This window comes from Puntigrus tetrazona, chromosome 3, assembly GCF_018831695.1.
Source record: "Puntigrus tetrazona isolate hp1 chromosome 3, ASM1883169v1, whole genome shotgun sequence".
Taxonomy (NCBI): Eukaryota; Metazoa; Chordata; class Actinopteri; order Cypriniformes; family Cyprinidae; genus Puntigrus; species Puntigrus tetrazona.
This window is the reverse complement of record NC_056701.1, coordinates 3526190-3538689: the sequence shown is the minus strand read 5'-3', so window position 1 is coordinate 3538689 and position 12500 is coordinate 3526190. Positions and strand designations below refer to the sequence as shown.

The window sequence follows — 12500 nt, the reverse complement described above, 5'->3', positions numbered from 1 at the left end:
TTGTCATAAAAATAAGCTTCTGCTTCATTAACTGGGTGCTGTTATATTATATAATAATCAATTATATATTGGAGTATAATATTATGCATCAATTGGCTAGATATAGATGGAGAGTTGTTTTACAGATGCTCTCTGCTGTTTATTATTTACTATAAAAACATAAAAAATGACAACTTTTGATTAGGTAAATACCTTCTAAACTTTGCCTGTTAAGTGCAAATTAACGCCTGAGCACGCTTTTAAGTTATTACAATAAATAAAAAAAACACACACAGGCAATCAATAGTAAAATGTAAGCGACAGTGCAACAAACAAAACCGATCTCTGTGTGAATAAACATGCTTTGACAGCAACCAGTGGTTCCGGGGAGGCCGAGGGGGCCGTAAACGTTTGGGCCCCAGTGCATCGGTGAGAAACGCAAGCCATGCTGTAGGAGATCCCCTTCAGCGCGTGTTTACATCTCTGCATGCGCTCTCACATGTGCGCGTGTGTTTTCTGTCTAGACGGGCGGTTCAGGCCCCGCGCTGCACATTTCGGCTCACGTGAAACCAGCGCGGTCCCAAGGCAGCGCGCGCGGCCATGTGATGAACACATGCGTCCCCGTGTGCCGCGCCGCTCGGCGAGAGACACGCCCCTCCCACTCCTCTCCGGCGTTCTGATTCGGCCCCTCCCCTCGCTCGCCGACACGCCCCCGCGCGGCCCCCCCCCCCGCGCGCGCGCGCGCGCGTGTTTGTGTCTGGCTGTTTTTCTCGCGGCAGAAGTACAGTATGTTCTCAGCGAGACTCACATTGCCTGCGTCGTGCCGATTCACGTGCGGTCCCCGACGCGACGCGGGAAACGGAGAGAGACTGGCGCGGATGAAAGCGTTTTCACAACAGAGCTCGTGCTTTGGGACGCGGGCCGGAGCAGTCACCCTGCTGCTGGTTTGCAGGGTTGAGCAAAATACAGTTGAATTTTAGAAACGTCTTAAGTTGCATCTGAATTAAACTGACAATTGCACAATTCATTTTGTGTAATTGTTATTATTTAGCATTGTAGTATGCATTTGGCAAATGAAGAACCGGGAAACCTTTTTTGTTGATTTTTCCAACCCCGGAAATACTAAGAATATTTTGTTGAATATTAGTATTAGTCTAATAATATTAATGCTATTATTAAACAGTAATGTTTTTATTTAAAACAAATATAAATAAAAATAAATATTTAAATACGATTTAAATATACATTTAAATAAACTTTACATTACACATACATTTATTTAAATATTATGACAATAATTTAATAAATAATTTAATTAACGCTAATACGTGAAATTAATCATTCTTCCACTATGGTTTACAAAATAAAGGTTGTTTAATTTATAAATATAATTTAATTAATCTTTAATTTATTATTTATTATTCAAATATTTAAATTTAAATTAAATATATTTTTGTAGATAATATATGAATTATTATTATATGAATAATATATATATTTAATATATCACATTTGTTCTGGGATTAATTCATTGTTGTTCAAACATGGTTCATAAAATTAAAATGTAATTATCTGCAAGGTAAATAATGAAAATTTAGCAGTCTTTATACATTTTGCCAATATTTCTAACATTTTATCTCAAATATTTCTAACATTCAATATGTATTATATATTATAATGTATTTTTAATATTATATTTAATATATGTTGCCATTTTGAATAAATTCATAAAGTTTAATTAGTTAAAAGCTAATTTTGTTGTTGTTGTTTTTTAATTTTACATATGAACTTATGGATATTAAATGAACATGTTAGTGAATAAAAAAATATATAGACGCAATACTACATTTATAGCAGTTGCATGCATTTAATTTCTTTCCATTTTTCTTTCCTTAAAATCAAATGCGAACTACTATTCTGCATCATTTTTTTCATTTATAATATAATAGACTTCTGAATGGCTGTGCAGTTCTGTGTGTGGCTCTTCAGCTCGCTCGGTCTCTCTGTGTGTCTTTCTCTCTGTCTCTCTCTCAATCTGTCTCTGTCTCTCTGTGTTTCTGTCTCTGTGTGTTTTTCTCTGTGTGTCTTTCTCTTTGTCTGTCTCTGTCTCTCTGTCTGTCTCTGTAGTTCTGTCTGTGTGTCTGTCTCTGAATCTGTCTCTATGTGTCTTTCTCTGTCTCTGTGTGGCTGTCTCTGTCTATCTGTGTCTGTCTCTGTGTTTCTGTCTCTGTCTCTGTGTCTGTGTGTGTCTTTCTCTGTGTTTCTGTCTCTGTGTGTCTGTCTCTGTCTATCTGTGTCTGTCTCTGTGTTTCTGTCTCTGTCTCTGTGTCTGTGTGTGTCTTTCTCTGTGTTTCTGTCTCTCTGTGTCTGTCTCTCTGTGTGTCTGTCTCTCTGTGTTTTTCTCTGTGTCTCTGTCTCTGTCTGTCTGTCTCTCTGTGTCTGTCTCTCTCTCTCTGTGTCTGTCTCTGTCTCTCTGTCTCTTTGCTCTGTCTCTGTGTCTCTGTGTGTCTGTCTCTGTCTCTGTCTCTCTGTGTCTGTCTCTGTGTTTCTGTCTCTCTGTGTGTCTTTCTCTGTGTTTCTGTCTCTCTGTGTCTGTCTCTGTGTCTCTGTCTCTGTCTGTCTGTCTCTCTGTGTCTGTCTCTGTCTGTCTCTGTGTCTGTCTCTCTGTGTCTGTCTCTGTGTGTCTTTCTCTGTGTTTCTGTCTTTCTGTGTCTTTCTCTGTGTTTCTGTCTGTCTCTCTGTGTCTGTCTCTGTGTATCTGTCTCTGTGTGTCTTTCTCTGTGTTTCTGTGTCTGTCTCTCTGTGTCTGTCTCTGTGTCTGTCTCTGTCTGTCACTGTGTCTGTCTCTCTGTGTCTGTCTCTGTGTCTGTCTCTGTCTGTCACTGTGTCTGTCTCTCTGTGTCTGTCTCTGTGTCTGTCTCTGTGTGTCTGTCTCTCTGTTTGTCTCTGTGTGTCTGTCTCTGTCTGTTTCTGTCTCTTTCTCTGTGTCTGTCTCTGTGTTTCTGTGTCTGTCTCTGCTTGTCTTTCTCTGCGTCTGTCTCCGTGAGCAGCATTCAGCTGTGGACTTTGCTCTCTCTTTGCGTGAGAGATAGGAGAGGACCGGCGTTTATAAACTCTTAGCAGTAGATAACAGAGCGAAACAAGGACAGGCGGAGATTATTCATCAGCTCCGAGCACCACATTGAGTAGAGAAAGTGACATCAGTTGTGATAATAAACAAACACAGAGGCCAGAGGTCAGAAACAATGTCCTGATGCATCCAAAAATCTCTTCTGCTTGCCAAGGCCGCATTTATTTTCTCAAAAATACAGTAAAAAATATTTTTCAGGATTTTCTGATGAATAGAAATAGGGCAGTATTTATTTGACAAAGGAATAACATTACAAATGTCTTTTCTGTCACTGTTACGGATCAAATTAATGCATACTTGCTAAAAAACGCGTACAATTTAATCAAAATAATTATTTGAAATATAAGCTTTAAATTGTAGTGCAGTTCAGCCCCTGCTGGTCAGTGTTGCTACTGCAACATTCAAAATAAAAAAAGGGTTGTTTTTCCATTGATGTCCATTTAAAACTAGTAATGCATCTTTAAAAAAAACATGCAAAATGCATATACACAAAAGTAAGCAAACATGTATTCGTCATGCTCGCTGCCGGCAGCTTCGGAGGGATTTGGTGTTTTCAGGAAAGATCAGAATTCCTGATCGGATGAAGTCCTGCTCCACGGAACAGTCCAGAAGCACAGAGCCAGTGGAAAGCTGCTCAATCCTATTAACGCCTCTTATCTGCTGTCTGCCGCTCTTTAAAAACGCATTTAAATGAAACTGAATGCAAAGGACGTATTAATGATTTTCTTAAAAACACGTGCATTTGAAACTTTTCAAATCAAAATGATAAAAACTGTAAAATATTATTAACATTTATTAAAAAAAAAAACATTAACCAGAAAAAAAAACTTATATTAGCAAGTTAAAAGGCGGCATTTTGCATTTTATTTCAGTTTTCTTTATTTTAATTTGACGTGCTAAAATAAAATATAAATTGTAAAAAATTATAAAGACTTTATATATTTAAAAAAAATAGTAAAAATGATAAATCGCAACAAAATTACTGAAAGCATAGCTAAAATTAAAATGTAAAATGGATTCAAAATCTTTTTATGAAAATTATAATAGCATCTCAGTACTGAAATAACACTTTCCCCCTTTCCCTTAATTCCCTGTATATTTTAAATGTACATTATTGTACATTATACCTTCAAGAAGCTCTTTTCCTCGTGCGCTAGAGGTTTTTCTGTACAGTAAACAGCACTTGCTCGTCAAATGCGCTGACATTCGTAGCCTGAGACATTAATAGTAGCTCAATTTATGGCAGATATATATTGGTGGACTTCAGAGCTCTTATCGCTGGTTAAAATAGAGCTTGTTAGGGGCGTCTTTTTCCTGCAGCCGTCCACTTCCCCGAGCGCAGACGCCTCCCTTCCCTCCGAGTGTGTGTGTGTGTGTGTGTGTGTTTGAGGAAGTGAAGGCCGGGGGTTCATGGGACGGTCACGATCACACCCAGCCCTTGCCCTCTCGTATGCTTTGACCGCTTCATCTCAGACTCCGCCCCCCACTCCGGACGGAGGCCTGTGATTGGCCAGCAGACCTCCACCCCTCAGGCCCGGCCTGACGGAGATGGACACACTGATAGAAACCCGTCATGTGGAGATCAGAGCTGTTACACACACACACACACACACAAGTGGCCTCACAGGCTGTTTGCTTTCTGCTGCTTGCAGGTGCAATATTGAAATAATGTTTAATCATAGTCCAATCAAATCTTTTGGTAATGAATCATGCGCTTTTTTGAATTTTGAATCAATTGAGTCAGTGATTCAGTGGTCCGTTCACGCATTTGCTTCTCTCTTGAATGAATCAGTCATGTGAACAAATAGTTTGATTAATTAACGACTCATTAATTAAGATGAGTTACTGAAAATGCTGCCACCTACTGGCGCTTCAGTGTCATAACAGTCTGTCTTTTTCCAACATTTAATACAATAGATATATACATATATAATATAATACTCATGCATATAATACAAGATTATGCATGCATTTAACAGTTAAGTAGGTCAAATGACTTTGCATGCAGTATTAAGTCATATAAAATTATGGCTAGTTAAAATTTGGAAAGCCGCTAGCCACAGTGACTGATGAGCATAAAAAAGTTCATGTGAAGCCCTGATTCTAAATCACTGTAATTATTATATTCATAACTTAAATATAGTATTACACATATAGTACATAATACATAGATTAATAATGTAATATAATCTCAAATTGTAATAAAGCTACACTACACTATATGTTACGTACTATACTATTGCGTGATGACATATAAATATCATTATCAATCATAATTATTATTACCGGATCATATGATTATTATTATCTGTCTCAAAAGCATGAAGATGCGTGATGCGATCATTATATCTCGCTCAGAAAAAGGTCCTGAGTCATGTTGGCCGTTTGACCGTCGTAAAGTGGGTCTTGATCGGGTCAGTTTAGATAAAGTCGTTTATGATTTACTGTCTGCTTGTTTGTAATCTGGCAGGGAAACACACACACACACACACACACACTTAAGCAGCGATCTGGGTCATGACAAAACCTCCCATTGCTTTCAGCTGTGACCCCTGACCCCTGCTGTGTGTTTCTGTACAGCCCGTGAAGGACAAGTAGCTTTTGAGTTCGATTGTGTGTTCAGGTTGTGATTCAGAGTGTCTGTGTTACGTGAAGCTAATGTTGTGTTATTGTGTGTTTAAGTAGGTGTGTGTGTGTGTGTGTGATTGCGTGTGTGGACATTTGCCAGCTCCTGGCTCTCCGCTTCTGTTTAATGACCCTTAAATCAGTCAAGAGTTTAATTTGATTTTCTAATCCTTCCCTAACAAACACACACCCACACACACATTTACAACACACACTCGCTTGTGTTTGACGTCTTTGTTAAAATCAATCGCACAGTTGCCTTTACTGTATTAGTATATATATCTATATATATATATATATATATATATATATATATATATATATATATATATATATGTGTGTGTGTGTGTGTGTATATATATATATATAATAATGTATGTATATATATATATATATATATATATATATAATGTATGCATGTATATATATATATATATATATATATATATATATATGTATGTGTGTGTATATATATATATATATATATATATATACATAAAATGTATGTGTGTATGTATATATATATATATATATATATATATATATATATATATATATATATATATAAAATATTTGCAAATATGTGCGTCTATTTTAGCTTGTTTTAGATTCCTTCAGTAAACATCTTTAAACACATCCTGATGGGCTTCCTCTCTTCTCCCTCAGTTATCTCCTCGCGGGACACGCCCAGTCCCATAGATCCAGACTCCATCCAGGTTCCGGTCCGCTACGAGCCCGACCCGGCCGACCTCGCCCTCTCCAGCGTCCCGGGACAGGAAATCTTCGACCCGCGCAAGCGCAAGTTCTCAGCGGAGGAGCTGAAGCCGCAGCCCATGATCAAGAAGGCCCGCAAAGTCTTCATTCCAGACGACATGAAGGTAAACGCAAAGAGAGCGGCCAATCAGAGAGTTAGTCACAAGTCACGTGACTGTAGGCCACATCGGACCTCCATCTAAAAAACATGGCAGAAAATAAGAAAGACCCCTATGCTGCTTGTGTTTGGAATTTATTTAGATATATTCACTTCTTTTGAATTGAATATTTAGTGAAGTTTTAGCCGCTTTTCCACTATCGGGTCAAACGGTTGAAGAACCGTTCGAGCCGTCGTTCATAAAACCACGTTATGGAGGATGATCGGACATTTTCCTTATATTTTATTACTTATTTGTGTTTACATTGTGTTACTTAGCAAGCTACGGACAGACTCGCGCGGTTGTCTGACCGCGCTGAGAATTGTGGGCCGAGAGCGGTTTGTAATCGACAGTTCTCAGAAGCGTCGGCGGAAAAGTGGAAAATTCCGAACGGGAATATGCTCGTTTTTTTAAATGTGTCTCTCTCTCTCTCCATTTCCGCGCAGGACGACAGATATTGGGCACGGCGCAGAAAGAACAACGTCGCAGCCAAGCGCTCCCGGGATGCTCGCCGGCTGAAAGAGAACCAGATCGCCATCCGCGCGGGATTCCTGGAAAAAGAGAACGCGGCGCTCAGGCAGGAAGTGGCCGACCTGCGGAAGGAACTCGGCCGCTGTAAGAACGTTCTGGCCAAATACGAGGCGCGGCACGGCCCTCTGTGAGCCCCTCCCACCCCAACACAAACCCCGCCCACCTCCACAAAACGCCCCGCCCACCACCACCAACCCCACCCCTCCCCAGGGACTTCAGCGCGCCTCTTTAAGAGGGCGACGTATTCTCCTCTCCGTCTTTTTGTTTCGTTTCACGTTTCTCTCTTCACTTTTCTCTTTACAAACCCAGTTTGTGTCCTTTAGCTGATTTTTGTATTACATGTATTGCGTGTCTCTTTCCTCTCGCGTAGCCTATCTATTTCCTTTTATTTGTTTTTTCATTCGTCTGTTTATTCCTTCGCCAACGATGGATCGTTCGTCTGGAAATGGTTTTCTCGGGAGCGTTTTGTACACCTGTAACACGGACTGATGAATATTTTCCTCGCCTGTCCGTCAATCGACCGCTCTCTGCCCAACCCCCTTTTTCCCCCAGAGGCTCCGCCCACTCCCGGACGACGCTCAAGCTTCTTTTTCGCCGTATATCGATGTGTTTTAGTTGAATAGCTGTAACGCACCGACACCTTTCGTTCCGCGAAGTGCGTAAAACACTAGCTAGCTTCAGAACGCGACGTTTGTCTCTTCGTCCTTTCCCTGTTCAAGTGCGTTCCCTCGGTTTTATTTCACCGTTTGTTTTCTTTCAAACCAACACCAGCGTAGTTTTCGGCATCTTTCCCGCATCGTCCATGGAGCAATAAGCCTGAATCTCTTCAGAGGGCGAAACACGTGAAATGTAAGCTAGCCCGTTTCGCAGCGCCGTCATTTCTGCCGTAGTGCGCAAACTTTCCCTTCGAAACTTTCCCTCCAGAAATGCTGAATCCATATTCGTCTGTCTTTCTGTCCCGCTCTAACTCCCTGCACTAATGCGTGTTTCACAATCTGATCTGGTGCAATGTTTCTACCTACACTATAATCTGCCTGATATATTTATGGATTTTTTTTGTTTTTTTCCTTTCCTTTTTTTCGAATGGAAGAAATTTTTAAAAAATATCAGCTGTTAATTGCTACTATTGTTATAGCTGTTCTTATTGTTATGGCTGTATAGTAATTTTTTCCTGATTGTTTTATTGGATATTTCAGCATGACTATTGTTTCAGAGTTGCGACCTAAATCTAATCGTGAATGGGTCTTTTTCTTTTCTTCTTTTTTTTTTTTTTTTCAGGATGGACGATTGGTCCGTCTTCTCTTTTTATTTTTATTGCTATCTATTTTAATTTTAATTTTTTACCCAGAGCATGTTTTAGAATTTTCATTTGTCAGTGCAAGCGGATATTTGTAGTGATTTGTTTTTTTTTTTTTTTTTTTTTGTTTCGTAGCAATTTCTTTCTTTCCGTTTCGTAGCTTGGCGTGTCTGTCGGCTGTATGACTGTAATGAATGTGTTATAAGAGGCGTTCGGTGAGCAGGACGGTGTTGTCTCGAATACTGTGGTTGAAATCAGTTTGTTTACTGCAGACCAAAAGATACAGCACAGATTTATTGATAAAACAGAGTTTTAATGTTATATATATATATATATGAAATCTATTCTAAGTTGCTTTTTTTGTACAGTATTTTTCCTATATAATACTGTCTGAATATTTTCGAGGCACAACAAATCCAGATTAGTGCAAGATAAATATACGATAGCTTATATATCTATAATTCAGAGCTAAGTGACATAGCGTTTTGATATATTATGAAGAATATAACTGGGAGTAAATGCGAAAACCGCCATCTTGTCCTCTACTTTGGGCATTAAAAACTTCTGCACCCTTTTATTCAAATAGCCTTTAGTATTCTGTCTCAGGGAACGCTAGCAGCCGGACCTCAAACCATAACTCGTAATAAATATGAAATATATCTATATATATATTTTGCTGTGTTTTTTTTTTTTTAAATAGGAAGGAGCTGCAATTCTCAAGCCTAACTCACACTCTTGATGCCGCGCAATGGTTTCATTGCGGAGCATTTTACAGTATCGCTATTGGTTCTTTGAATGGAAATCTAAAGGCTATGCTTATTTTTAGTCTATTTAATTGAGTCTTTTTTCACAGCAGTGTTGAAACCGAATGTTTAGCGCGGCAGCTCTGAGAGCTTTTGCTTGGTCGAATGTTAGAAAAGTTCGGGGCACACGGTTCCGTAAAAGTTCTTTTGCTGGTCCGAGATCAGTTTTTTTTTATTCTGTTCGTTCTGTTAGAAGCCACAGGGTTTGAACCCGGGACATCTGATCTCAGGTCAGAGGTTGCGTTCGATGCGATGGCGACGTTGTCGACAGCGAAGGTCCTCGTCCGCCCCGGGTTCAGGCCAAAGTTGAGATGTGCACAGGTTTCGTATTATCGAAGATCGATGGGGCAACAAAAACGAGGCTGTTTTTTTTTATTATTATTATTATTATTGTTTAATTTAATTTCCCTTGGTTTTCTTTCTCGTGTCTGTTTGTCCGTGTTATAAATGCAGATGTGAGACGCGTGTATAAAGCCCTGTGTAGACTGTTTCTATCTGTGCAAAACTGAAATAAATCCAGGATTAAGCCAAACCGCTTCTCGTGAATAATGACCCCCGAAAATACCTCCCTGAGGGCGTGAAGAAGACCCAAACCAGTTTTCAGCATTTCACCAATATGTCCCTCTCCTTGTTAGAAGAGGTTAAATAGCTTCATCGTTTATGCTTCTATCGTTTGCTATAAAATCATGGAAACACATTGGACACGAACTGTCTACCAGGTTGTATTTGTGACTGGGAAACTGAGTTAATTTTGATACCTAACTTGTGCAAATCATACGTTATAAACATGGCGGAGGAAAGAATCAGTGACGGTTGTAACGGTAGCAAAAATGCGCGCGAAATTTCGAAAACGACCGTTACATTACCTCATCGTCACCGCACGCTGATGTACATAATCAAAAAAAAAAAAGCAGTTTTCGACGAAACTTCTCAATTTTTTTAGCGTGGGTTATAAACAAACCGGATTATATTCAAAATAAGACGAACGTTTATAAAATGCCCAATGCGTTTTGGCTTCCAAGACGTTATAGCCTTGAAAAAATATTAAAAACGTAATGATTTATATTCGTTCCACATCGCGTTGCTGGATTTGTATCTTTAACCAACTTTGAAAATGAGAAATTTCCGATAGCTTTGGACCAGAAACGACTCAAGCAGGTCGTCGTGTGTTCATTTAAACGCCATATCCATAAACTCCAAAATGATTTTTTTTTGTGCAGCAAGCTATTCCGTTTTCCAGGGAAGGACACAGCGGTGGGATTGGTTGAAACTGGTTGGCGTCTCTCTTTGGTAAAATTCACTACCTCAGTCCCGAAAGGAACCTATAACCACATTGAACCTGTTTAGTCCAGTGCCTTAAATTACCACAGACGACTCCACACACATTTTCAAATCTTAAAATTACTTGGACCTGCGTGGAAAGGGACCCCAAAATCCCACCCTTATTCGACATTAAGCCCAGAATCCAGACGTTTCGTCTGGAAAAGGCAAAGCCCATCGTATTGAAGGCAACACCTGCAGAAGGTCTATGAGAGAGACTGGAAGCTGGAGATGTTTGGTCTTGTGTGTCACGCAAACGGAAGCAGAAACCCGAACCTTTACTCTCTGCTGCCACCTTCTGACTCCTTGTTTATCTGTACATTTAGTGTCCAATAAAGACTTCAGTTTTTCTCTCAACATCCGCGATTGTGTTTTTTTCTCGTAACTTGGTCGTTCTGAAGGCTTTCTAAAGCAGTAAAACTGTTATTTGTTCAATGCTTAAGAAAAAAAAAATCTCTAAAAAAAAATAAATATATATATATATATATATATATAACTATATATATATATATAATAGTAATAATAATAATATATATATATATATATATATATATATATATATATATATATATTTTTTTTTTTAAGGTTCGGCATATTCTTAATAATAATAAATAATAATAATAAATCTTATAGGAATAACATGCACTGATAAATCACTCAAAAACATTATTATAGTATATAAATAATTAATACACGTGTATGATTAATGCATTATTATACGTAAATTATTATTAATAATGAAAAATAAAATACAAATATAGCAATAAAATGTTTAAATAAAAATATGACAAGTTCTAAATGCATTTCACCTTTATATCAAAATATATAAACTTTGATACAAATCAAAGACATTTGCCTCTAAATAGTCTTATTTCTTAACCAATTTCTATTTGAAATAAGCAGCTTCACCACGTCACAATAAACTCATTTCATGACATTCACACGACGCGTTAACTTGTTTACTTAGTTAATAAAAATACAATCGCTTATTGTTCACACAAGATCCCAGCACATTACTATTAACAATAACACATTGTGATATTAATACCATGATATGAAGCAAACGTTCAGTGTTCTGTAGAAGTAATAATTAGTTGATTTTAATCTAATGGTAGCAAGCGACATCTTATTGTAAGATAAGTGGTGCAAAACACGGACAGAAACACAGACACGCGTGCATGAGAGTTACCGCTCGTGTTTATTAACATTTTTTAATAAATGTATTCTTTATAGTAACACCAGCACCAAAAAAACCACTAGAATGAAGTGTGACGAGAACATCGGAAGCGTTAGAAGAGGTTTTAGAGTTGGGTTTTGAGAAGGCCAGTGTAGAATTATGTGCCAAAACGAGATGTAGAAAGTTTTTAGTCTTTTTTTTTGTACAAAAGTCTGTCCCAGAGCATAAGAGGTGGTCGAAACGACTCGGTTCATGCAGTCCAGACACATCTCACCCAACGAGACGGAAACACGGCCGTAGAACGAGCCGCCTGCGAAAACCACACCAGCGTATGAAAACCTGCTTCGTGCCTTTGAAAGTCTGCACACGGAGGGCGAGAAAGCTGATGCGAAGAACGAGCACGTTCACGGAGCACAGCGAAAACATTACAAAACAAGACCCGCGTTTCACAGCGTCACAGCGGCTCCTGGAGAGAAGGTCCTCGGAGGGATGAAGATGACCCTGGTGCGTACAGGAAGTGATGTGCAGGAGACGGCGAGCCTTCGGCGTTCCGCGGAGAACAACATTAGATCAGAAATGTTTAGTTTGCCCATATTGCGGCGTCAATGTACACGGAACATTTTAGAGTCATATTTCACTTCGAATCAATATTAAAAGTTTTTTTTCCTTCTTGTTTGCATTGTAACATTTATGACAACGTGTAATATAAGTGTAATAGTAATGTGTG

The 12500-nt window shown here is 38.8% G+C and overlaps 2 protein-coding genes across 6 annotated transcripts in view; one reads left to right on the top strand and one right to left on the bottom strand.

Annotated features, from left to right (window-relative positions):
• hlfa (HLF transcription factor, PAR bZIP family member a) overlaps positions 1 to 10953 on the top strand; it is a 15676-nt gene extending 4723 nt beyond the window's left edge. For both annotated transcript variants that reach the window (XM_043233694.1, XM_043233695.1), the window contains exons 3-4: positions 6401 to 6612; positions 7092 to 10953. In XM_043233694.1, coding sequence (XP_043089629.1) covers positions 6401 to 6612; positions 7092 to 7307 — 428 coding nt within the window. In that variant the 3' untranslated portion in view covers positions 7308 to 10953. The remainder of the gene's footprint in view (positions 1 to 6400; positions 6613 to 7091) is intronic.
• An 822-nt stretch (positions 10954 to 11775) lies between these two features.
• The window catches only part of mmd (monocyte to macrophage differentiation-associated), a 16839-nt gene continuing 16114 nt past the window's right edge, over positions 11776 to 12500 (bottom strand). For all 4 annotated transcript variants that reach the window (XM_043235399.1, XM_043235401.1, XM_043235400.1 and 1 more), the window contains exon 7: positions 11776 to 12313. In XM_043235399.1, coding sequence (XP_043091334.1) covers positions 12044 to 12313 — 270 coding nt within the window. In that variant the 3' untranslated portion in view covers positions 11776 to 12043. The remainder of the gene's footprint in view (positions 12314 to 12500) is intronic.